The sequence below is a fragment of the Falco biarmicus genome, chromosome 14 (genome assembly GCF_023638135.1).
Source record: "Falco biarmicus isolate bFalBia1 chromosome 14, bFalBia1.pri, whole genome shotgun sequence".
NCBI classification, from domain to species: domain Eukaryota; kingdom Metazoa; phylum Chordata; class Aves; order Falconiformes; family Falconidae; genus Falco; species Falco biarmicus.
The window spans coordinates 15,321,239-15,347,698 of NC_079301.1; the positions used below are offsets into that span (position 1 = coordinate 15,321,239).

A 26,460-nucleotide genomic window follows, 5' to 3' on the forward strand; every position below is an offset into this window, starting at 1 on the left:
GCACTTCTGCAAGATCAGGCCTTGTATAATCTGAGCTGTTACTGGCTCAGAACCACGGTCCCTTCCCTGCTCTAGCTCCTTTTCTGATCATCTCTTTCATATCTTTCTTTTTGATACATTACCATGGAAACAAACCTTGAAAAAAATAATATTCACAAGCAGATGGTTTTGTTTTTAAATATTGTATGTTCCGTTTTCACCTTTCCAGCTCTGCACATGTTGGGGGGATTCTTTCTCTCCATCTGCCACTAGATGGTATTGCTTCAGCAGGCACCTGCCCGGCTGCTCTGCACCCTCACTGACACGCAGACCCCCAGAAAAGCCGGGGCCTTGCAGAGCACCCCGTCCACACAGGCTCTGTTCTCAGTCTGAATCCCAAAATGTGCTCACCACACCAAATGAGCCCAAATGAACAGAGTTCAGCAGTTACACGCAGGTTGTATTTTCATGTTGCTTTTAATCTCTTACAGGCAGGCTGCAAGGCAATTACAAGGACCAGCTAAAGGGGCTGCAGCACAAATGAAGGTGAGGAGGAAAAGAAAATGCTCCAAGCACTTGGTGGTGTGTGTGTGGCCAGAGTTACCAGACTAGAAGGCTTTCTTTCTGCATTTGCTGGGCAAACAGGAATCCCCTCACCAGCAGGCAGTCCTCTCCATAGTGCTCGCTGCTGGGAACTGGGACAGCGTCCCAAGAAAGGAATTGCTCTGTGCAGGCTTTGGTTTTTATATTCCTCAAGCATTCCCTGTTGACTGTTGTTGGTTGAAGTCAGCGTCTTAGAATAGCAGATCTTTGGTCTCAGCTAATTTGGTGGCTTCTTGTGCTTGTAGCACAGTTTCTGCTTAAGGGGAATTTTTTTATTTTTTCTGTAATCCAGAAAGTATAACAGGTATGTGGCCTGCCTTAAATTTCAGAATACTTGACATATAAAACCTGAAGCAAACAGACAAGACTTTGTGTGCTCCAGATCTTATAAAACAACTCACAGAAAAATGCGAATAAAAAGCATTTTTTTCTCACAGCTGCAAATTTTTTCTAATAGCTTCATATTTCCCCTATGTGCTCATGAAAGAAAAGCAGTTAAACATGCAGGAAATCATTCAGCAAAATTGTTACTAGTCTAGCAGATGAAAGCATCAGTGTGATGAGATATGAAATAATTTTATATTAAAAATTAATAATTTGGGCTGTTAAGCCTTGAGTGATTTGCAGCTTTCCAATGATTGATATGCACCTTTATGGTAAGCTTATATGATGTGAGACTTATTCCACTTTTATGTTTCCTTGATTTGTGGTTTCGTTATTAAACTGTCTTATGTCATTGCTTTTCCTACTGGGGAAACAAACAGGAAAGTCAGTCCAGAAGTGCAAAGAACATAATGTATCTGGTGATTAAATGTTCACTCACCTACATTCATATTTTTCAGTCATCTGATTTATATCTTAACTACATGCTGATTTTTGTGCCAAATTATTTTTGTTCGTTGAGTAATCCATAAATAAACAAAACCTGCTCACATATTTGGGTTGGATTTTGTGAGTGTCTAGCTGGAGTTTAATTAGATGTTTTTAACAGTTTGAAGTTTTAAGCTCATGCTACACAGCAAACCCTCCTGCCATCCCCATCCAACTGGTACGGGCTACAAGGCACCCGCCTGGTCCACACCAGCTCCCTTCTGCCCCTCTCATGTAAATTGTCTTTCTTGCTGGCTCAGGCAGCAGTGGAATCAAATGAGAGGAGGGCTGTCCTGTTTTTAAAAAGCCTGAGATCTGTTGGTTTATAGTGAAAATGTGACCACGAGAGCCAGACCTTCCTCTGTAAGCACTGAACAGCCTGAACTGTGCTGCATCTTAACAAACAGGAGGGAGCTGCCAGCTGATCTATGTTCATTGCCAGAAAAAAAAATGTTTCTAAGAAAATTCACGTTCTTTCTCACATATACTGGAGAAAACATAATAAAAAGCCTCACTGTTTGCAATCAGTGGAGAAAATCAGCGCTGCAGAGTTGCTCCTTCCCTCCCACCTCTACACATCATAGCTGCTGATGCAGGGTGGTGTCCATTGCCTCTAGCCCCGTTGAGGGAAATTCACTCTGAGTAAGCTCTGAGAGGCAAGCTCACAGCAGGAATTACAAAGAACAAAGTGCTTATTTCCTGAGCTTTCTACTTGCAAGGAAAACAACCCTCCCTCATATTTCTTCTCTTCCAAGGTCATAGGTACCAGGACGCCACGCTGGCCCATGACAGAAAGAAGAGGCTGCCGTGCCATGCCATGTGCTACGTGGCACTGCAACACGGGCAGGGCAGAGCCGCGGTGCTGGGCTGCAGGAATGCTGGATGTCCCCACGCTGCAGGAAAACATGGGAGTCCTGCGTGGAGTTAGTGACTCACACGTTTAGGATGTAGCATGGCTGAGGGGTAGGACAGCAACATGGTTTTACCATTAAAGGGTGAAATACATTATTTCTGTGGTATATGAGATTCAATGAAATGGCAGTGTTCACTTAAATGGCTTCCAGAGTTATTGTTTGGAAGCTTGCAATGCTTTGTGTTCCTGCTAGAGCTGTTCGTTGAGTATAAACAATTAATTCCCCTGCAAACATGATTGCATAGCACACAGATTATAACTCTCTGGTCTTCTGTTGAAAAGCTGGGTTCAGGTCCGTCCCTTGGTGAGTATTTAAGCGGAGTACAGTAGCTTCAACAGGGATATGAATTAATAGCTTAAATGGAGTGCTGTCTCGGAAATGCTTTCTGCTCAGCCAGGCAACAGGAGAGTGAAATCTGCCTCTAAGAGTCCTTAGTCTCTCATTTGCAGCACCTATTAGTTATGGTGGGGATTGTTCCTCTCAGATTTTGACCAGAAATTTCACCTTTGGCTGGAGAAGGAATTTTTATTAACATTAGTGCCTGGACAGCAGGAAACAAACCTCCCTCCTAACAGCACAACACAGAAACTTTGCAGCCTCCATCTAGAGAATGCCTTAGCTCATGCCTGTGTTTTTTTCATTTATAGTGCTTTCTACTGGTGAGTTCATCAAAACGCCTCAATTACTTTTTTTTTTTCTTTTTTTCTCTGAGGCCACGGCCATTTGGTGGAAAGCCTTGACCTTCATCCAACACATCCAAGCCGTTTCACCATGCACAGCCACTTCCCACCTCCCTCGAGGGAAGCACCCCTAAGCGGCACAGACTGTGCTGCTGTCCCAAGCGCACGGCGAGCGTGCACAGGATCGTTTCCCTGTACAGAGGCAAAGCCGTCCCGGCACAACGGACGCCACGCCAGCAGCCCAGGCCGGCGGGCCATGCCCTCCCCCCCGCTCCCTGCCCGCCCTCAGGCCTGCCCGCCGGGGCCCCGCGGTTGCCATGGCGACGGCGCCGCCGCGCGCTGCGCATGCGCCCGCCTCGGCGGACTTCCGGCAGCCAGGCGCTTCCGTGGAGCGGGGCGCGGAGGAGCGGCGGCGGCGATGGAGCGGTACGGCGAGGCGCCGCTGAGCGCGGTTCCTGTGGCAGACTTCAGGCAGTAAGGCCCGGGCAGGGGCTGGCCCTGGCGGCGGGAGGGACAGGCACCCTTTGGGGTGGCAGGGCCCGCCGGCGGGGGGGACAGGCGCTCTGCGGGGTCGCAGGGCCTGGCGGCAGGCCGCAGCCTGTGCGGGGGAAGGGGTGTCTGCTACGCCGTGGCGGGGGGGGCGGGCTGCTCCCGGTACCGCCGGCCCGGGGGGGGCGGGCTGCAGCCCCCGGGGAAGGGTGCTTGCCTGTCCCGCAGCGTTGGTGAGACGGGGAGCGGCAGCTGGGGCCAGGAGGAGCCAGAGCGGGCGGGGTGGGCCCCGGCAAACGGGCGGGGTGGGCCCCGGCAAACGGGCGGGGTGGGCCCCGGCAAACGGGCGGGGTGGGCCCCGGCAAACGGGCGGGGTGGGCCCCGGCAAACGGGCGGGGTGGGCCCCGGCAAACGGGCGGGGTGGGCCCCGGCAAACGGGCGGGGTGGGCCCCGGCAAACGGGCGGGGTGGGCCCCCGGGTTTGCCGGGGCCGCGCTGTATATCCTGGGGCCGCCAAAACCCTAGCGTGGAGCCTGGCCTGCCGTTAAAAGCTGTGCGGTAAGGCTGGGGTTATACTGGAACGTTTGGGTTCGCTGTGTAGGGAAGTGATGAAAATATGTCAGTGTAAGAAAAATATTTGGCAACAGTGGAGTTTTTTACTTTGGTAATAAGCTGTAGGTCATCTTGTGCTTCTCTGGGTAGGTGTTAAGTAGAGAATAGTTTCTAATTTCCATAGGGGAAGTTTGAATGGAGTTATGCTTTCCACCTTGACGGACCTTGAGGCAAACTGGAATAAAGGAAAAGATTCCAAATGGCTTTTTTAAGCTGCTTAACATGCTACCTATATGTATGGCAGTACATGATCAGCAAAAAGTGCTGTTAGCTTTTGTATAAAAGCTGTGCATGACTGCAGTGTCACTGTCTTTTGATGATTGTCAGGATGAGGTTATTCCCCCCCTCCCCCTTATTTTTCCAAAGAAGCATCAACGATAAAATGTGATTTCAAGTAATATGCTTTGGCACAAGGATGTTTTGATAAAAACTTTTTGGAACTACTTATATGAAAATTGCTGTGGACGTGTCAGGGAGTTTTAAGAGTTACATATCCCTGACTTGAATTGGTTTTTTATGCATATTTATGTTTCAAAGCCTTCAGGACACATGCCATTGAGTCTGGTAGCCTGTGAAAGTCAGAAGGGTATTACTTGGCTTACATGTTTACTTCAGCATAAAATAATGTAGGCAGCCAAGAAGAGTGAGTGAAAACTGGTGGAAACGCACACAAAAACAAGCTGTTTGTGGTGTTTTGTAGATACAAAACCTGTTCTAGGAGATCAAGTTCAAGGAGACCTCACCCAAGTACATTATCCTTCGTTATGATTCTCTTCCTCAAGGTCTTCTAGGTTTAGGACTGTGAAGGCAAAAAAAGTTACTAGTGTTTTGGTGTATTGGCTCCATGTTCTTATTATTGCTACAGTTACTCCAACTTTCTTTGTGGAAACAGAAATTACGTTAAATACAGGAACAATACCTAATAAAAAGGAACTTAACTTAAAAGGAATAGTAAGCTGTTAACTCATTCTGTGTACTTCCCTTTGTATCCTGGCCTGTAGGATTGGTCATTTTCCTAGACTTGCAGTTATTTTTTCCAAGGGAACTTGGCAAGTTTTAGTGCAGAATACTGTCATATGACAAGTGCATGCGTATCTAATATTAGATATTTAATAATTATGTAATAATACACAGACAAACATATTAATGTAAAGCCCCTACGTTGCTCAATCTTTGCAAAGTTCTAAGAGGGAAAAATGTAAGGACTATTTTTAATCTTGTTTATGAGCTTTGACTGGCAGAATCATTAAATTGTTTTGAGTACTCTGATTTTTCTGTTGTAGCCAACAAATGCATACTCCAAGTCTTTATTGCTTCCAAATGATATTTGTACTCAATTCTTGAAAAGTAATTGGCTTCTGTTTGGGATGAATTTTTATCCTGTTTCAGGTATATATATTGTGACATTCTTCTGTGTGTAATTTTTCTTATTTATTTCAGAAATGAGGGTTCATTAACATCAACTTTAAGAACACTTCTATTCTTCACAGCTCTAATGATTACATTACCTGTTGGGCTATATTTTTCATCAAAGGCTTATATATTTGAAGGTAATTCTGTTTCTGCCAATTAGCGTTGCCATTACAAAAAAGAGGAAAAGTGCAATCCTCTAATAGCATCTTTGTTCTCCTTCCTGTTTTGAATATTTGTTTCCTTATGCAGACTAAAGGCCTTCTAATGTCTAATTAGAACAGAAAATTATATAAACGGTTGCTGCATCCTTCCCAGCATTGTGGTCTACAATCTAATACTTTGTTATACCAGTGGTGTGTAGTTCGCAGATGCGTGGTTCCCCATACCTAAAGGGTACCTAACACCATCCTGCAGCAGTCTTTTATCAGAATCATCAGGGTTATGTTTTCTGCAGGTGTTGAAAATTACTTGTGGATCCAAGACAGACTAGTGTTTACTGGATTGGGGGGTTTTTTTGCTTTTAAAAACACACTTACAAATGCAGGTATAAGTCAGTTGAATCATATACCCAGTTTCAGGTACTGAATGTGGTTGCTTGTAGAACTTTCTATTAATTTTTAAAATGAGAGAGAGAGACTTTAGCTGTTTGTTTGGAGCGGTTCTATCAAACTGCTACCAACCAGCCACGTTCTAGCCTTGATACTAGAAGGCTTTAATAACTTTTCTCCTGTGGTATTAGCATCTCCTTCAAAAGCAGGAAGGAGGAAGGAACAAAGCAGCTGCTTTAAGGAGCAGTTTGTGAATATGCAATTGAGTTGTTCCAAGACAATTCTCCTTTGGTGTGAACTGCTGTATGTAGTTCTGAAGGCTGAAACTGAAACTTGTTAAGTAACTTTGAAGATCCTTTCTAGCATGCTTGGTTTTTTTCTTCTTCCTGAGGCATAGCAAGCTGAGCTTTAACTTTGCTATGTCAGTTAATGGCAAGATCTGTCAGCACTGATAGGACTGGGTCTCTGTTTGGAGGGTGTTGGTTTTTTTGGTGTGGTGTGATGCGTGGTTTTTTGTTTGGTTAGTTTTGAGGTTTTTTTTAAATTAAGAGAATTGATATTTTGGTATTTCATCTTATGGTATTTGAAAGCTTATTTCATGTGAGATGCATTCATGTATCTTAACTAGTGAGGAATTACTGTTTTACAGTCTAAATATAGAAGGTAGTTGTCCTCTAATTGTATTTGTACTGCTGTATTCTGTTCAATTGGCAAGCAAATGAAATAATTATTCTCCCCTGCCCATCTTCCTGCCCCACAAAAAAAGCACGTAGAGTTTTATTTGGTGCTGGAACATAGTAAGAGAAAAAGGGAATGTTACACAACTCTAAGCTGTTGACATCAAAACCAGGGCATTCTGTCTAAAATATTGAATAATCACCGTGCTGCTCTGTTCCAGAAAGTTTTGAGGTCTGGAATTATCATGGTGAATTCTTTCCTAGGAGTCTTTCTGTGCTCAGTCTTTTGATACAGGAGTAAACTGTAACTTTGGTTGTTAGGAAGAATTGTGATTTGTTGTTCCAGTGTTCCCAGTAACTAATATTCTGTACTTTCTTTATTTTCTCAGGTACCTTAGGAATGTCCGACAGAGACAGCTATTTTTACGCTGCCATAGTTGCGGTAGTTACTGTCCATGTGGTACTTGCTCTCTTTGTCTACGTAGCGTGGAATGAGGGTTCTCGACAGTGGAGGGAAGGCAAACAGGACTAGAACGGAGATCGTCGTCTTCTGATGCCTACAGACTGTAAACCAAATTTTTTTGAGCTGAAGGAAAAACATTCTTCCAAATGTGTAATACACCTGTACAAAGATAAGGCTGATGCCTCAACTCTAGTTAGAATAAGACTTGTACTCATCTTGAATGTGTGCCTGTGTTTTCTCTAGTGCTGATGGAAGTTGTTCTTTAGGCAGCCTCTACTAAGTCGAGCTGGGGAGGTCTTCACCTGCAATTAGAATAAAATAATTACCTGTTTTTTAATAAATCCTGTAGCTATTTTTGCTGTTCCTAGTATTTTTCTGACTTGCTCTGAAAATAATACTGGCCCAAAGCAAGCATTACATTTTCAAGTAATAGAATTGCTAGTTAATCATATGGTGTGTGATCTGCCTTGGGTCACCTGAGGCCAGCTGCCCTGGCTGTGCCCCCTCCCCACTAATTGTGCCTCCCCAGCCCACTCGATGGGGGGGAGTGGAGTGAGGAGCAGAAAAGGCCTTGGCTCTGTGCCAGGCCTGCTCAGCAATAACAGAAACATCTCTGCATGTATAAGCACTGTTTTCAGCACAAATCCAAACCATAGCCCCATACAAGCTACTACGAAGAAAACGAACTTTATCCCAGCCAAAACCAGCACAGTGGGACAGGCATAATAATGTATTTCTGAGTTTAGGAGTAATTGCAAAACCAGAATCGGTTAGAAACTCAGGTGATGTCTTTCTAATGTGAAATACAAAAGTTTGGGTGTGGTTTTTTTAATTTTCAAATCTAATTCTTTATTGCAGTGTAAAAATGCAATCTTTCATTTCCTTTTGGGAGGACTATCGTATTGCTGCATTGCTTATCCTTCCAGTCTTCTGCAGTTGATCTTGGTGATGCGAAGGAAATGGCATAGCACATTTTTTTACAAGCCTTTACGTTTATGTCTCCATGATAATTGCTGAAGGATGTAGTTGTGTTTCCTGTGTTAAAGTCGTATCAGTAACAGCTATAAGCCACCCTAATGGCTAGTAGAGGAACGAGCAAGAGAAAACAAGCTGTAGTTGTCTGCAGATGTTGTCCTTTATGAAGCAGAACACAAGAGTGATCATATGGCTTCTTGTTTTTCTTCATAAATACTAACTTGTACACTGTGAAATGATACAGTATGTTGTTTTCTTTTTCCCTTGGTTATGTGTGGCAACTTTCTGTAGTCAAACCACAGTGAGAGTTTTGTGCTGTAGGATAACAGGAATTTCATTTCACTGTTTTGCTGTTGTTAGCAAACTTTTTATTCTGTAGATAAAACCTGTTTTCCCAAGGTTTCAGCAATGCATAGAACTTTCCTAATGCTGATGATTGCTGTTAAGCTGTTGTGCTTGAGGTTGTTCTGTTAACTTGAGTTTTCCTGTTTGTTGTACGAGTTGAGCCTTTTTTTGGAAATGTTTTCCTTAATATAGGGCTTGGAATGGTTTTGCTACTACGTTGGTTCATGGTAATACTTATGCTTAAATAAGACAAAAATCAGTTTTCCATGCCCAGTGGCTGAATAATGTGTTCCCAGGTCTCATTCCTTTTGCCTTCACCCCGGTTCCAGGTGTGCGCAAACACATACTGTGTCACACTGGTGCAAATCCCTTTTTATGTTTTGTTTCTGAAATGACAGCTTTCCTCATCTGGAAGCCCCTAGTCAGGTTTCTGCCTGCAAACTGGAGGACGGTCTCATAGTACTTGAAATACAACTTTAGTTTATATACTTTGGCATATTGGCTTGCTGTTCTCCAGTATATGAACTGTACATTGTAGAACTGCGTTTTAATAAAGAACTACCCTGCAATACAATCCCGTAAACAAGCAAGTGTGCTGAACAGTTTTTGAATAATGTCTTTAATACTGCTCATGTATAGTACAACTTTAGAACAAATAGATCAGCTGTAGCGCTGTTCAGTAGCTTTTTTTTTTTTGTCTCCATTTATAGTGGAGCATGAACGGGAACATAGCTGTTGTGCTTTACTAGAGTGTCTTTTGCTATATGTGTTTTGTTTCATGTATCAGAATCCCTAGATACTAAGTAGATTTCCTAGGAAACAACAGGAAAATAACTGCTTAATATAATTGTTTAGTTACCAAAATCTGAAAACTTTGACCTGTTCTCCAAGTATTGATACTATAATATCCCAGCAACTGGAGTTAACAAGCTGAGCATTAATCCATCCATTGGAAGGTCATCTTTGATGGTAATGCTTTGATCTGCAACATCCTCCTTGAGGAAAGAGGCACTGTGTGAGTATCTGCATAGTAACAGCCATGTGCTGAGGTTTATGTTGCCTGTGCTTGGGACTTGAAACAACTGCTGAGGTAAATGGTGCAATGAAAACAGTCAAGCGGGGCATTACACCGTGACTGGGGAGTTCGGAGAACAGATACTGCAGCCCTACGAGGTAGGAGGTACCGGGAGTAGATACCCTACTGGGACTCCTGTTGTGCCTTACCACTGCTGGGATTTACTGTATTTCAAGAGCTTTGTTGTGGTCTCTGTAAGTTGAGTGTTTCCTTTCATGTATCTAGTGTTCCTGTTAATGTCAAAGTTAATTTTCATGGCAGTTTTTAATTGTTTAATGATCGCTGTAAGTCCTCTAGAGTTTAATGCTGTACTGCACTGGGTTTGCATGGAAGGCTTTGGTTGCGGGGTGCTGCGGGGTGGCTCTGTTGGAAGATGCCAGAACCATCCCCCATGTCTGATAGAGCCGATGCCAATCAGCTCCAAGATGGACCAACTGCTGGCCAACACCCTCTGGGATAACATATTTAAGAAGGTGGAAAAAATGCTGCTCAACAGCATCAGTGAGAGGAATGAGAATGTGTGAGAGACTCCGTGGACACCAAGGTCAGTGAAGGATGGGGAGGAGATGCTCCAGGCACCGGGGCAGAGATTCCCTGGCAGCCTGTGGTGAAGCCCTTGGTGAGGCAGGCTGTGCCCCCAGCCCGTGGAGGTTAACGGTGGAGCACTCTGGTCCCTGCCAGTGGTGGGCTCTCACGCTAGAGCTGAAGCTCTGCACCCTGTGGAAGGGACCCGTGTTGGAGAAGTTCATGGAGAGCTGTCTCCTGTGGGAGGGACCCCACACTGGAGCAGGGGAAGAGTGTGAGGAGCCTCCTGCGGAGGAGGAAGAAGCAGCAGAGACAAGGTGTGATGAACTGACGCAGCCCCCACTCCCCGTTCCCCTGCACCACTGGGTGGAGGAGGTAGGGAACTCAGGAGGGAAGTTTGAGCCTGGGAAGAAGGGAGGGGTGCGGGAAAGCGCTTTAAGATATGGGTTTATTTCTCATTACCCTACTCTGATTTGATTGGTAATAAACTAATTGCCCCAAGTCAAGTCTGTTTTGTCCATGATGGTAATTGGTGAGTGATGTCTCCCTGCCCTTACCTCAATCCATGAGCTTTTTGTTATGTTCTCTCCCCTGTCCAGCTGAGGAGGGGAGTGAGAGAGTGGCTTTGGTGGGCATGTGGCATCCAGCCAGGGTCAACCCACCACATGTAAAAATACAGAAACTGATAAAAGTTGTGGGAAAGATCAATATTGTTGCTTTGGTTTATATTTTCTATAAAATGATGGTGTGACATTTTTAATGGTGTAGTACCTTGAAGTGGTACTATACCTTTGTTCATTTTATTACTAGGAATGGATTTGAGATGACTGTTGTTAAAAAGACAAAGTTGGGAAAGCATTGTCTGCATAAGCCATTCAGTACTTCAAAATTGCCTCTCAGTGGTGTCATGTGTTTGTGTAGGTTGATAATTGGGCAGTTTAACTAAAGAAAGCGATTGTATCTAGCTGTGACCAAATACCTTGAGACTGAGATTGTAGCAGAGATTTTCTGGAATGTTTTCTGAGACTATAGTGAAGGCAGTGGGGGCAATTGAGGAAGCAGAGAATCAAATCCATCAGTGGTGACTTCTCAAAATTAGTTTATTTTTTTCCTGTATTTCTTACCATCTTTTTGTAAATGCCTGCAGAACGTTGTGGTGGGTACCCAGCCTGTGGAAGTATGCAGGTAATCGGCTTTGGTTTGTGGATAGGGATGCCCGGTTTAATGCATATATTAACTGCTAGCACAGTGCAGGAGGTCCCCAGAGAAAATGGTGGTGTTGGTGATCAGGTTGTTAGCGGGAATTTTGTCATACTCCTAACACTGATTAGTGTACATGAACTTTAAACAGTCTTTACAGTATATTTGAAATAGAACGTTACCTACATGTGTGTTGCTATGCAAGAGGGGACCTGGTAATAACTCTCATTTAACATTAAAATACAAACAACCCCCCCACACACACAAATCCAAACCAGCCAAACCCCCACAAAACCCCCGACCTCCTGCATGATTTTCCCAGTGGTGGTTGTTGGACACTGTCAAACTGGTACAAGTTAAAGGGTCTAGTTTTGCCACACTGCTAACACAGCATGACAAACTAGAGGGCAGGCTTTTCTGCTCGATTCCCGTGATGGGAGAGGGGAAGTTGCGTTGACTGAAAAATTATGTTCTCACTTAATGCATTGGTGAACAGTAAATGTTCGATTTGATTTCAGTTTTGACAGTTTTTAGACTGCTGGGCAGTTATTGTGGTTAAATAAATTGTGCTTAGGCTTCGGATAGCCCACGTAATGGGACAGGGCGTGCTCAAAGCCTGCGGGCAGGGGTACTGGTGGTGATAGTTCAGATGAGCAAGAGACGGGACAGGGGAGGGCCCATAAAATAGTGAACTAAGCCACACATGTATTGTTAAAAAATAATACGGGTATGACTGAAACGCGGGTAGGCTGCAGCCCATGGGACAAGAGGAAGGAGCCTGCTGACGCAACGGAGTGACTCGGGGAGGTGGGGTGGAGAACGGGGTAGGGTGAGGACTGGAATGTGCTGGCACAGCTTTGTTTGTGACTGAGGCACTATGTTCTTGTTCGTGAGTGTTTATTCCACTGTTCTCCAGGGGATTATGCAGAGCCATTGATCTGAAATATTAAATGTAAATCATACAAGATAGCAAGCCGATTCCATTTTTAACTTCCAGTTGAAGTCGTTCATAGGTTGGCAGCTTTGCAGCATGTGATCTGGGGCGCATTTATTCAGTTTTGACTTGTACAAACTAGCGTTGTTCCTGGCTCAGAGTCATTTCTTAGGGCAAGGTCAAGCCCTTGGAGTGTAAATACTTCTTTAAAAGTACCAACAAGCAACGGCCACTCTGATGTTTCATGCTCTAATCCACTGTCAGTTTAAGGGAATTACACAAGCTTCAAGTTCAGAGGAAACAGTGCTTGCTGTTCCCCTGCCGGGGAGGGTCTCCTGTGCTGGAGTGGGGTGTTCGGGGCCCCCACAGCCATTCTCTTATCTGAAGACACGCTAACGTCTGAATTTCTGAGGTGGTAGAATACAGCTTGTTAGGAGGACTGAATCACGATGTTGTATAACAATGCTGAGGTATAATTTAAGTCAAGAGATGGAGGTAAACTCTCGGGGCTTGAGTTCCATTTGAACCTAAAATGGTAAGAAAGATGATGTGGGAAGTGATTGGGGATTTCTGTAGAAAGCAGCTTTTGTAGGTGCTGGTCTCCCCGTTTGCATTCTGAAACCAAGAGGCAGAGCCAGCGGTGGTTGTGTTTCCAAAGGCAGGGATACTGGGAAGCTTTGGAGTGAAGGATGACCAGGGAGAAGAGCTTGGGAAGTTGAGCAGTTAACGTGGCGACTGTCCAGCTGAATGCTTGGGGCTGAGTTCTCCTGGTGCTGGTTTTGCTGTCACATTTCACCACCCCCTTTGTCCTGCCGGCTCTGCATGGCATGTCCTTGCCAAGGTGATTCCAGGTGGGTGCTCAGTGTTTGTAGGAGGGATCGGGTGCTTATTGCAACTGTGCTTTTACAATAGTGCAGACTATTTGTAGGGCTGGAAAAAGCCTGTTAATGCTTACAGTTGGCACATGACACAGCATGGTTTGTTTTGGTGTAAATGGCCCAGGGCATAGGCATAGGGGGTGTGTTATTAATTAAAACTGTTTTTAATTGAAGGATGATTGATGAGTGAGAGTAGTCAGAGAACAAAAGCTGCTGTGGGTGCTGGCCCGTGCTGTGGGCACCACTGAGGAGCTGTTTAATACATTTGCATTTTTCATCCTCAAGTTCCATGGTGTCTCTTAACTGGCTTGACTCATTAGTACAGCTCTGCTGATGTTGGAGATCAGCTGGAAGGACCAAAGTTTATCTCCATAGCTGGAATGGTTCATACAGCTTATTTCAGAGGAATGAGTCTGTGTAGGTAGTTTTGTGTCTGATAGAGAAGATAGAAGAACCCACTTTGCTCTCAAACCTTACCGCAGTTTGAGCCCTTTCCTAGAAGAATTCCTATAGAATTAGCAAACGTTGGATGATTCTGAACTTGAAGCGTTACGATAGAGCAGTTTGCTTTAGAATCTGGTGTAGTCTTCAATACAGCATTTTTTTTTCCTCCCAGTGTGACATATGCCCTCGCCAAAAAATCCAAACCAAAGGTGATTCTGATGATTTGGGTGTTCAAACTGTTTTGATGGCTTGTTTTGTTAGGTGCGTCTAGCTGTGTTTCGATGCACAGTGGCTGTAGCTCATCATCTGCAAGTTTAGCCCAGCGTCCCTGAGACTTGTTGGGTGGATGTGAAATTCTGTGCCCTGTGTTTAATAGGAGGGTCCTCTGCCTTAATGCTTAGTGGCTCCAACAGGGTTATTAGAAAAAAATCTTGTATAGTAGCTGCTTCATAGCTCCCACTTTTACTAAGTGAAAACTGGATCTTTACTTGGGTTTTGTATTTGAAATAAATAATGGCACCTCTCTTCATGGTAATGAGTAATCTGTTACATTAAGCCGGTTCCTTTATTTCTGGCTGGCGTTTATTTCTAACCCATTATACTTTTGCAAGCAACAGCAAGTTCCTCACTCTTCTTAGCACTTCTCCCTCTTTACCTCTCCTAGCTGTTTGTCAAGTGCTTTTGTTGGGACCAAATATTTTCTATAGTGTGACATCTGTTGTGATCCCTAATTAAGATTACATTGAGCTTTGTGGGAAGAGATGATGGTTTTATACCACTTGGTGGGGATTGTGCTTTCCTGTCCATGAATTTTCAGGTTGTTAGTGCTATCAGCTCTGATGTTTGAGGCATAAAAACAGTAAAGCTAAGGAAAAAACTTTCCAATATTATAAACCATTCTTAATCAAATAGCTATTTGTCAAGGGCTTCAGGAGGACTAATTAACACTAAAATAATAGTACATTTCTGTGTTGTCATATTCAAAACAATCCCACTCTGTGCTCAAATGTAGTTTTATTTTAGTATATTACAACACTTAAGAACATTTAAGTACACTAAGTAGCATTGTCAGTATGATCCAGGCTGCGTTCACTTTTCCAGCTCTGAAAGAAAACTCCATTAAGCCTTTTAGTAAGGAAATCTTAGAGAGCACCTGGGAATGTGATGCAGCTCTTAAGCCTGCCCATGCCAAAAAGCCACGCTTGCATTGTATCAAGCTTATGCAAGGGATTAATTTGGAAGCACAGCTGAGTGGCTTGTAAACTTTCTCCCTCAGATCAGCTATGCTGTAGCTGCATGGTCCACATTGCAATTCGATGGGATAAACAACTTTTGTGTGCTTTTTATGGACTTTGCTGAAAGAATGAACAGGTGATTCTGCACAGCACCAGAACTAATTTGCAACAATTTTATTCGGGTAAAGATGGAGCAATGCAGTAACGTGGCTGATTACGTAAGCACAAGGTCAGTTGATCATATCTGTATGTGAACTCTTTGACCAGTAAAACAGTCACAGTAATTTATTTTTTCTTGTCTCCTTGAATTCTGCCAAAGTTTTCTCTCCGTTCAAACTCAGCAGTTTGCTCAGCCTCAAAGATTACTGTACAGATTGAGTGACCGGTGAGATGAGCTGCTGTTTTTGTGGAAGCCAGTGTGCTCCAGACTCCTGTGACGAACTTGTGAAGATTTGCATCATAAGGCAAGACCCCTTGCCTGTGATGCTGGCTTCTGCAGAATTAACAAGAGCTGGTCCCAAATCCAATAACAATATGAAATGCAGAAAATGAGGTATTGGAGGTAAATGTGTCAGGGGTACTGTGATATGGATGGATACAAAGAGTTATCCATCAGTAGCAGGATGCTGACTGACTCTTTTTCTCATGTGCGTTCCTAGCACTGGGAAATCAGTATAAAGCCATCATCCTGCTTTGATGAAAAAAGAAATCATCATTTACTCTTAACAGTCTTTGAATAGCACAGTCCGTTTACTTAGTATTTCCCCACAAAAAAATTGCACATAAACTAGGCTTTTGAGACTGTACCAATGTAAGCTACTTATTCTTTAGCCACAAAAAGGAGCTTTTGGATAGAACTCCGGTGTTGGTGTTGATGGCTTTTCCTCCTCCAGAATACCCTGCATACTCCTTTTGTGCAAAAAAAAAAAAGGGGGGGGGGGGGGGGCGGGCGTTTAATATCACAGAATACTATGTGTGGCAGCATGCACAGGTTCATTGTGTTGCAGTGGAGTATTTAACCTTCCTACAGATTGTACCACTTAACGTATCCAGATACTGCCCTCTGTAGTGCTTGCCTTTTGGTGTTCTGTCTGCTCGTCACTGCAGCAATACCCAAAGCACAAGGTAGGATCCTGGGGCACTAGATCCTTGTGAACGCACGGCGAGAGTCGATCGCTGTCCTGAAGTCGTCACCATATATAACTAGATAGGTCTGGCTAAACGGGTGTTTGGAAACAAACTCAGCAAATGTGTCCAAGTGGAAGTGGAGAGGTATGTGTGGTTAGTACGTGGTAACTCCTGGGGTCATTGGGCCTGGCCTCTGAGCTATGACTCCATAAAAGAAAAAATAACACATCTTTACTGTATGTGGGTACACTCAGAGAGCCAAAGGGATCTGCTCTGCGTGCTACGGCAGATCACAGGTTTAGAAACGGAGGGAGGGTGGGGGAAAGGACTGGAACTTGAATCTTTTGACCCACTGCTCTGTCAGCAATATCTGCCATTCACCACCATCCATCCAGAGTGGTTTTTTAGGCATTGTTTCTGGTGAGATCTTGAATCGGTGGATACCTGGAATGTCAAGCTATGCAAAATTAGCTAATGTTCTCTTCAAAGTCTGTGCAGCTCACACTAGTGCGTGCTTTCCTTCTTTGTCAGTTCTTATGAGTGCTCCATCAAATTCCTGTTCTGGCAGATCTTTGCCATTGTTGAGCTGGCTTTAGACTTCTCAGGGCTTCTTTCGGGCATCTTTTCTCTGCCTGCTCCTTCCACCTCCTTCTAAAATCTTAAGTAAAAATGATGTTAAAAGGCTAGTTGACACTTGCACACCGCTGGAGGATGATGCTGCATGTGAACTGTGTGATTCCATTATCTTTTCAATAGCGTTAGTGCTGTGGTTTTGTCCTGCTTCACACTTTAAGAGCACATCCCTTCATCTGCCTACAAGATTGAGCAGGGAATGAGTTCAGTGGTCAGGGTGCAGCATATGCATGTAGTGCTAATTTGGGGGAAGAGCTGGCATGAGACTGGAAGAATATGGTGGCGAGTAAATGATAAAGGAGTTAAACCAGTATACAGACCCTAATTTTTCATGTATGCTTTAGGGTATGTGCATATCTTAGTCTTGGCTTGAAGCAGTGTATTGTTGTCTGAAGTACATTCAAGCACAATTAATCTGCATTTGTCTCCCTTTCCCAAAACATTGTGCCATTTGAAATGTTTTATTTTTCTATATTTAAAGAATATTATTTCATAATCCCAAAAGCTATTTTTCTTTTTTTTAGAACAATCGGTTGAAGAGTCTTTATTAATCTTTTTATTATTTAAGCACTTCTATCTGCAATACACAATAGAGGCAAATGAATTTATTTTTTTGAGACAAGCTTGCTTTTTATCCTACAGAAATGATGACTCATGAGATTCATCCAACCCTCATCTGTATTCCTCCCCCAGCTAATAAGTTAAATGTGAGTTTTGTGTTTGTAAAAAGGCAGCCTATGCTTACCTCACCAGGGAGCTTGTTTGAACATCGAGTTCACAAGAGGAAAATTCCATGCCACAGTAAAACTGCATCTCTGGGCATTAAGGAGCTTTGCAAAGTTTGCTCCCTAAGTGAAGAAAACAGCATTAGATTTAATTCATTGCTCACGTTTATAGTGATCTTAGACTGGCGTGCTTGTAACTCTGCATGGTGATGGCAGAAGGCTTGTGGCTCTGACACATGAAGGGACAGCAGAAGGCAGAGACCTGTAATATTTTCTCTTTGGGCCTGTTAATCCCACAGATGGGGAGTATTGGAGTGTAAAAGATGTGACACTGGTCTAGCATAAAAACACTCTCTATTTTCATCCTGACTTAAACAGTCCTGCAAATGGTTGTGCTGGTGTAACTGAGAAGGGAGCGTGGAGGATGGAGGTGCGTGGAGGTCCTGGAAGCTGGTGTTGCTGCTGAAGCCCGGTGCTGTGAGAAGGCACCCTCAGTTGGAGCTGCCTCCCATCTTAATGCAGCCAGGCTTGGTTAATGCTAAAATGGGATATGACCTGGCAGCTCTGCAGGGGGAACGCACCATGAGTTTTAGCTGAGAGGAAGGGAGAGCCTGATCAGTACAATTTGCAGCATAAAAAGTAGCCAATTTCTCTATGAAGCAGTGGATTTTCATGGGGCTTCTTTAACTGAGCAAAGATCTTCTGAACATCCTGGCCGGCAGATCCTGGTTTAAAGCCTCCCTTGGGGGATGCCTGATAGGGGTGCACAGGAATAAGAGTCTTTCTTGGTGGCTCCCAGCCTACATCTGGCAAAAGTGTTTCACACATAGGATCTGGTTTCTCTGACTCTGCTCTTTCCTCACAAGGTTCTTATAAACCAGGTGACGTGACTGGGGGCTGTATGGAGGCCTCTGTCAGCTGGGGTTAGGGAGAGAGCAGGAGGAACCAGTTGCAGTACGAATCGGTTACTTTGGAGAGCTGGCCTTGAAAATTGGCTGACAGGGGGATGCTGGAGTTGTCCATTTAACCTCAAACTCTTGGGTAAAGAGATACTTGACTTCTGTTACATAGCTGAGCCTGATGCTGATTACGTTCCCTTATAAGGGAATATAATTTCATCCTTTTGTCATGTAAGTGCTGTGTGACCCAGAACAGAGTGGAGCTCCAGAATTGGTATTGCATAGATGCTGGTCAGTGTCTGGCTGTAGACATGAAGCCGAAACAGTGACATAGGTGTGAATTCTCAGTCTGGACAGTTGTTTTGCCCTGTCTTTCCTTCTGTTAATTATTTGGCAGCTTCACAAAAGCAAGCCCCTTTTTCCCCAAGTACACCTTTGTGGTGAAATCTGGAGAGGTAAAGCAAAAGAAGCAGCTTTGCAGAAAGAAATCCACACTCTGAACATCATTTTTTTTTTCCTGTTTGGTCAGTGCACCCTTAATACTGCCTTGCAGATGTTGGGATGGCTGGTACTTAACTAAGAAAACACTGATTTTTCTAGAAACAATAAAAAATCCATGCATAACTGTCTCCTCCCTTCACCATTTCCTAGGGCAGGAGGGGACTGGCTCTAATTACAGAGCCTGCAAAATACTCTCCATCAGCCAAAGCTACAAGCCTCTCTCTGTACAACTCCGGCTAAAGCCAGACAGATTCCTCTTAAAAGGGTTTTGGAGATTTTGCAGCACTGCTATTTTCCTGGAACTCTCCACAGCAAGTATGCAGCTGTGAATGGAGTTTTTGTTAGATGAACTTGCAGAAGTGCAAGTGATGGGCTGGGTCATGTATAGCAAAGGGTTAAATTTTATATCCCACAGGATGCGAAACAGAACATAGATCTGCAGGAATAAAGGATGAAGGCAGCCTAGAGCATCACCTTGACTTTTTCCAATGGAGAAAAACACTTTGGGCAGGTGTGGCTTGTGGGAGGAAGAAGAGATTCCACCATGGCAGAAATGGGAAGGTGAACTGTGTGTTGAAGTTCAAAGACTGAAGGCTCTGAAAGGTAATTCATGCTCGTGCCTGTAGGCACCTCTGAAGGGTAATTCAAACTCGGTTAGGATTTTGGCTGCAAGTAAAGTGAACACCAGAAGCTTCGGTGAGACAGTTCTGCTGGAAAGTACGTTGGGCAGCTCTATGAACAGGCAAGAAGTGTCTTCATAGTTTGACAGGTAATATTTAGTTTCTCCCACCCCTTCTCAAGACCACTGCAAGTGGAAAAATATTGTGATTGACTACAGGCTGGTGGGCCAAGAGACATTTTTAACTTTCTCTGACAGTGGCTTTCAGCTGGCTTTGAGCATGGTTTCATGGACACTTCAGCACTAGAACTGGCCGAAGTGCAAGTCAGGTGCAGTTCTTTTGGGTGGATTCCCCTTAGCTCAGTATCAACAGCTTTCCATAATTTGAATTTCACGAGTGATCTGTTGGTTTGATGTAATTCTGTGCATGGACTAAATGTAATATAGCATTCCAAACTCAAAAGTGCAAGGTAAACACATTCCCAATGCAAAAAGCAATCTCTGACTTCCAAACCCTCCTTTATGCTAAAAGTAATTTAAAAGTATACTGTAACAAAGATAGTATCTGCATGCCAAAGAATATCTTATTTTACAGAAAGGTAACTTACGAAATGCATATTTTGAAGTTTGGTGTTCATACAACATAGTATTAGTTTCCTCGTTCATTTGTGTATGTCTGCTCATTAAGCAAGATCTTCACAAAGCGTCGAGGGCTGTTTAAATGCTTTAGGGGTTGAACATTTTTATTACTGGTTGATAATCCTTGTAACATTAAAATACAAATGGGTTAGAGTATAGTCTGATGGGAAGCATGAAAGTGGTTACTAAACTGCAGGAATAAATGTGCTAGAACCCTAAATAGTATAATAATCCTCTAAGGGGGAATCGCACCCTCGTTCATTTATAATGGTATTGTGATTGGCTTTGTTTTAGTCCAACTTGGAGTCAGTGCCTCCACAAAAATCTCATGCCTTCCAAAATGACATCAAATACGAAAGGAGAAAAACAGTCTTGACAAAACCAGGTCACTACATCAGCAAGAGCAGAGTGGGCTGAGCAGCTCTGCTTCCTAAATCAAAGTCTTGCTGCAGGAGCATTGCTGCACTCCCCGTAGTGCCTCACAAGTGCCGTCCTCAGCAGCGAGGGACCAAAAGGTGTCACAGTAGCAGATAAAGGGCTGAAGGCTTTGGCCAGAGCCCTGGTGCCTCTCTTCTCAGAGCACTGCTGTCCTGGGGTGAGGGTGTGGAGATTCTCCTGGCATCCCTTTGGGCAAAATGGCCTGGTCCCAATTATGCTTTGTAGCCAGCCCCTGCACAAGGTAGGAATGAGGAGGCATTGTGAGTCCTTTGTGCCTGGATCAAGCAAAAATCCCAGCAAGGGAAGTGAGATGTTCTGCCAGCTCTGTGCTTCCAGAAAAGCAAGGGTCCTTTTGTAGTCTTGGCTAGGAGCTCACAGGCTGGAAGACACTGAGGATCTTCTAAGGCATACATGTCTCTGATTTCTGTGAACCATGAGTAAAATGTACGGGCCTGGAGCCCATCTCAGTGTGCCTACAGAGCCAGGAGCTGTCAAGGAGCCATCATCTCCCTCTCCTGCCACGTGTCCTGTGCGTCCCTGGAAGAGCTGCCCATCAAGGGACAGAGACGATATGAGTACACGCGCAGAGGCCCACGCAGGCTGCTGTGGGATTGCCATGTGGGCAAAGTAACTCCTTCGTGCCCAGGTCTGCTGTCTGTAACGGCGGGCTGGGAGCCAGAGGGCATTCGCCAACAGCACTCTGCTCCTGGATCCCATGCGACAGCATCCTCCAGCCACTTTTGTAAAGGGCCAGTTAGCGTATGTAGCCAAAGGTGGACAAGGTAATTATGCAGCTGGCAGGGCCAAGTAATTAATACCTAGTTGTACTGTACTGTACATACTGCCTCTTTTACATGTGTTTTGTGCAGAGTGGAAGTGCTGAGGTGTGCTAATTTTGCAAGTTTGCTCTCGTCTGGTGAAGAGGGTGGAAAAAAAACAACCTCCAGGAAGAAGGAAAATGAGTTTCCTGTCTTTTGGGGTGTTGATTAAATAACCTGTAGCGGCAGCAATGGCAAAGTGCCAGGGCTTCTCCTGGGACATGCTTACTGAGGCAGAGATTTGCAGAGGAGAGGGAACCTGGATGCAGGAGGCTCATACAGGTGTCTGTGTTCAAGAGCAGCGTCTGTTCTTGCCAGCAAGCCTCGCTCTGTGTGTTGTTTATGTACTTCATGAAGAAGGGACCTTTACCTGTATCTTTGACCATATGGGTGCAAGGCCAGAGTTTCGGCGTTAGCACGTGAACAGCAGTGACAGCACATGGTCTCTTGCAGGTTTCACTAAAGCCATCCAAGAACGCACCTAGCAGATGCTAAATGGAAGACACATGGCACAAGCTTTGCTCTTTCCATAGGACACCTCAGGCAAGATTTACTGAAAGCAAAGACCTAGTCTCAGGCTGGAAATGTCACGCGGCCCAATCTGTCTCCCAACACAGCCGCTACAGAGTGCTGCAAGCTGGAGTCTTGGCATTCCTCCGGCTGCACCTTGTCGGCAGAGGCACCCCGGTTCCCAGCAGAAGGAGCTCACAGGGGGTGGGCGAGCCGCTCAGGGCAGCTGCCACTCCCCACAGCATCCTCCTGAAGCCCTGCAAGCCCTGCAGGGGCATGGAGAGGAGGAATCACCTGGGGTCTGGGTCCCAGGGGGGTTGTGCCTGTACAAAGGGAATGCTGAGCCCTGGCCCTGCGGGTCATCCGGAGGCTCATGTTCAGGGAGGGATGGAGAAACTTACTGTAATAATACTAAGATAGACCTACTTTGGGTTCAAGTGAGTTAGTACCTCAAAATAAATTACTTCTATCAGCTTGGGCTTTTCTGGGTAGGATTTTGAGCAGAACGAGCTAATAATGATTCTGGCGCACTGGGATTTTAAATGGCATTCTTGCTGCTTGGTGTAAACAGAAGGTGATAGCACAGTGTGTGGGAGGTCTTTAATCTTGTACTCTAGATTTACATTTTGTAGGATTATAATTTTTTTTTAAGCTTTTTGTTTCATCTTGAGCACTAGCAGAGGCAAGCAACTAACTAAAGGTACATGCAGAGCATTTTAATGTGGCTTTTTCCTAAAATCACCTGAGCAGCCAAGCCCCCTCCAATCACAGCCCCACCCTCCCATCTGCATTTCATAAGGGTATTATCACTGTAATTAATAGGAGTTGTGTAACAGTACCTAATTAAACTCTGATCATATAGTGTAAATTTAACTTGATTATCATTAGCCTCGGTGAACTCTGCAAGAGATTAATCCTGGTGATTCACTCAGCGCAGAAAGCAACAGCGCCAGTTCTGCAGAGGACCCAAATATTAGTGTACAGAAATGCTCTGTGCTCCGGGGTAACCCTGCGAGGTGGTGCTGGGTACCGGTGGTCACACCGGTGTTGGCGAGGGCGTTGCAACTGGAGGCTCCCCATTTCCAAACTGGTTAAAAGCCACTGGGATGCCAGCAGGCTCCTGCAGCGCAGATCTTAATATCACTGAATAAGGAGTCTGTGAGAGGATTATGGCTTATGTAAGAGTTTTATGTCTACAGCCCCTTTGCGTTTGTGGGCTGTGTACCTTGTCCACCAATGATCCGTGGACACCAGGACCTCCTGAATTGAGTACAAGCCATGTTTTGTTTCAGATGAGATTTCAAATACAGGACCTGGTCCCTGTCCTACAAAAGCTGGTGGGGCTTTGTCTGTGGGAACAGAGCAAAGGCATTAATGTTATTTATTTTGATTTCTGCAGATTAAAATGCTGCGTGCTTTGCTTCTGCCTGGTGTGCTAGCATTTTTCACCAAGTAAGCCTTTGGTAAAATAGTCTATTTTTTCTGTATGTAGTCCAAAAGTACAGGGCGTGGGGTTTGTCCTGTCTTTCACTGAGGACATCTGTTTGTTTGCCGCTAATAATAGTTTAATCAATGGGGCTGATTCCTGCATATTCTCCATCTGATGGTAGCTCAGAAGACCCAGATGACGGCAGAAAAAGGTCTGTAGTGTGTCACTTTTTTTTTTTTTTTTTGCTTAATTAAAAGCAAAGAGAAAGTTTTACTCTTGTTTGCATGAATGGTCACATCAAACAGTACAGGAAAATCTAGGCCAAGCTGCTTTCAGCAGGCTAAGGAACATTATACCGTTGCACCGTGTCCTTTCAGACTAGCAATGCCTCTTAATAAACGTCAGGCACCTTTTGAACTTTCTTTGATACTGTTAGCTTTGCTTTTCTCCAGCACCCCAGAGCCCACCTTGCCCCCCCCTCGCTTGCCACGGCGTGGCTGTTAGGAGATGTGTCCGTGCGGGATGGGAAGGAGAGGGATGCGCGTGGGGAAGCGCGGCTGGTGCATCCTCGCTGCCTGCAGAAACGGTGCCGGTTATATAACGTCCTCGCCGGGTAACGAGGTAAAACTCCGTCAACTCTTCTGCAGGAGGTTTCAGAGGGTTTGGGGCTGCTGGCTGGCTCAAGGGTAAGTCAGGGATGTGTGTCTCGGGGGTGTGTGTGGTGTGGCGGGGTGCACACACGTGTTAATGTGTGCGGTGCTGACAAGGGGCTCCAAAATCACAGGCTGAGGTGTGGGTGCAGGCGATGGTACCTCCAGCGAGCACGGCCGCTCTGCGTGGTTAGCATGTTGCCTGAAATGGATTATTTTAGGCTATTGCCGCTTTGTGAAACAGCTCTGTAACTTGTTTGTACTGTTTTCCTAGTTTCCTCTAATGCATCCAAAACACTATTAAGTATATGCTGTGCTTAAGCCATCGTGGCTTATTCCCTTAATAGTGGTAATACCACTTTTTGAGAGAAGGCTGTGCTGAGGCAGTGAAATGCTTTATATCTAACAATCATGAAATGTGGATGCTATTCAGAACGTAACTTGCTGGGGTTTGCTGTTGTTCTTTGCACTTGCGGAGTTGTGCCTGTTTGCAGCTCAGCTGGTGTGTTTGCTCGTCTGAGTGCAGATGTTCATGCTGACTGGTGAGTGCATGCTGGATAGCCGCGTCCGTGAGCACCGGACATCAGTGTCTGTTTTGATTTAAGACTGGAGCTATAGATCCGGATGTGCTTGCCACTGTCACAGCAGAGCTACTTCTATGTGTAACGCTCTCGTGGAGCGACTGTCAAATGTGCATCTCAGAGCAGAAAGCAATCTCTGTTTGCAGCAAGATGAACAACAGACAGGATGCCAAGCTTTTTGGGATTGTGTTACGGGGGGGTTTGCTTGCTCTGTGAGTGCTGTATATGCTTAAAGTAAGTGGGAGTTACTGGGGAAACAGAAGGGCTGCAGAGGGGGGCTGTGCATCCGCAGCCCAGTTAGCTGTAAGCTCAGAAGATTCAAACAGCAAGAAACAAAGCCCAAATGAACCTAAATAAGTAAGAGGATCCGAATTATTACAAACGGAAATGTTTGTTCCTGAACAGTCAGGTGCCCAAATGCAAAGCAGCCTCAGGCTGTGGGACTGGCATTGTGAGGGTGAGCGTTGTCCTAAAATGAACTGTGCAACAGAAAAATCGCTTGGTATTAGCTACAAGCTCACATTCCCGTGGGCCCATGAATCTCTTGTGCTCAATTTTTAGATTCTTCTTTCTGTTATTCTCTAAAAGGTACTTGATGCCACAATTCCTGTCACTTTGGCTTTTGCATTTGTTCCTGGCAATATTCGGCGGGAATAGGAGGCTGCTGGGGCCTGCGTCCTACTTCATCTTCATTCTCCTGTCACTGCACTTGGGTCTGGTGGCCCCATAGATGCGGCTGGTCCCCAGCTGATTATGTGGCCCTTGCATGAGGAGATGTGTGTAAGCAGAGGGGACTGACCCCGAGGGCAGTGTCTCACTCCAGACTCATGTGAGCTGCATGAGGGCTGGTTGCCAAACATTTTGTATGCTGGGTTTGGGTTGTGGGCAGTCTGATGTGTGGTGGCCACTGCTTTTGCACGTTACCATCACCAGCATGTTGCTGGCTTGTTGCAGAAGTTTTGTGGGGAGCAGATCCCCAATGTTTCAGACCCCCACCCCGGGCACCCCAGGAAGGGTGCAACAGGGCTGGTTGAGGCTGGTGGCGGTGGTGTCCAGGACTTGGACCTCAGGAAGGGAAAGGAGCTAGTGAAACGCCACCTTGGTGGCAAGCATGGCATATAGGCCACCTCCCCTGGTGCAAGGATGGTTCTCCATGCTGCAGGAACTCCTCATTGCTTCAGGAAAGATCATCAGTTGCCTGCTATAAGTGGGTGCCACTAATAAAAGACATTATCTGTGAAGACTTGAAGGCAGGTTGAGGCAGGAGCTGTTTCTTACCACAAGCTACGTGGTACAGTGAAGACCACTTTACTACTAGCCTACAAGCATGACCCTGTCTGGGGTCTGCACTCACTCTAGGTTATGCCCTGGGGAGGATAGCGGGTGGGTGGTAATTACAGTACCAGATGGCAAGGTGTAATTCATGGTTTTATTGCTCTGAACATGCTCCTGAGATCACAGCTGTGTGTTTCTGCAGTGCTCCAAGTAACAGGGGAGAAGGGCAAGGAGGAAGCATGGACATGGAACAATGGGTCTGTCAAAACCTGGCTTGGTGCTCCCTTCTGGATCCCCCTGGGCTCGATCCTTGGGCCAGAAACGGATCACACATTTGAAAATATGATTAGTATTTAGGTCTCTGTCTTGCTGGCCAGTTCCCAGCTGATGCCAGCCAGAGGCACACAGAAGTCAGTTTGACCTGCAGGTTGTCTGGTGTCCAAGTGCAAGAGGTCCGGTGGAGCAGGTCTGTATCCCAGGAAGAGCTGCCTGTGGCCAGAACTGGACAAAATGGAAGGAGCAGTTGAGATGACCAGAGCCCTGAGCAGGCACGCAGTGCTGCCTGGTGAGAGCTTACAGCATGGCGCTGAACCGCAAGGTAGCTGGGACTGTTGCTTTTTTCCCCTTCAGGCAGCAACTGAGCCTGATTTGGATGGGGGTTTTTTGGCTTGATTAGATTTTATATTTTAATTTTTTTTTAATCCAGACCCAAACCAAAACATGGTCTGGTTCTGGCCCAGGGGAGTGGTCCAGCTGA

The 26,460-nt window shown here is 45.1% G+C and overlaps 2 protein-coding genes across 2 annotated transcripts in view; both read left to right on the forward strand.

Moving 5' to 3' along the window:
* The first annotated feature begins 3,367 nt into the window (after window positions 1-3,367).
* Window positions 3,368-9,153, forward strand: VMA21 (vacuolar ATPase assembly factor VMA21). The gene is made up of 3 exons (XM_056359865.1): window positions 3,368-3,520; window positions 5,587-5,696; window positions 7,174-9,153. Exons 1-3 carry the CDS (start codon window positions 3,465-3,467, stop codon window positions 7,314-7,316), a joined length of 309 nt encoding a protein of 102 aa, XP_056215840.1. The 5' UTR covers window positions 3,368-3,464; the 3' UTR covers window positions 7,317-9,153.
* A 14,458-nt stretch (window positions 9,154-23,611) lies between these two features.
* Window positions 23,612-26,460, forward strand: part of PASD1 (PAS domain containing repressor 1) — a 113,102-nt gene continuing 110,253 nt past the window's right edge. Inside the window, exon 1 of the mRNA XM_056359375.1 lies at window positions 23,612-23,883. The gene's annotated coding sequence lies outside the window, so the exon portion shown is untranslated. The remainder of the gene's footprint in view (window positions 23,884-26,460) is intronic.

Bases quoted from the DNA above. Each gene is read 5' to 3' on its own strand.
- VMA21 (XM_056359865.1), top strand. From the start codon at position 3,465: ATGGAGCGGTACGGCGAGGCGCCGCTGAGCGCGGTTCCTGTGGCAGAC. The intron at 3,521-5,586 runs GTAAGGCCCGGG...TATTTATTTCAG, and splicing joins CCTGTGGCAGACTTCAGGCA to AAATGAGGGTTCATTAACAT. The intron at 5,697-7,173 runs GTAATTCTGTTT...TTATTTTCTCAG, and splicing joins AAAGGCTTATATATTTGAAG to GTACCTTAGGAATGTCCGAC.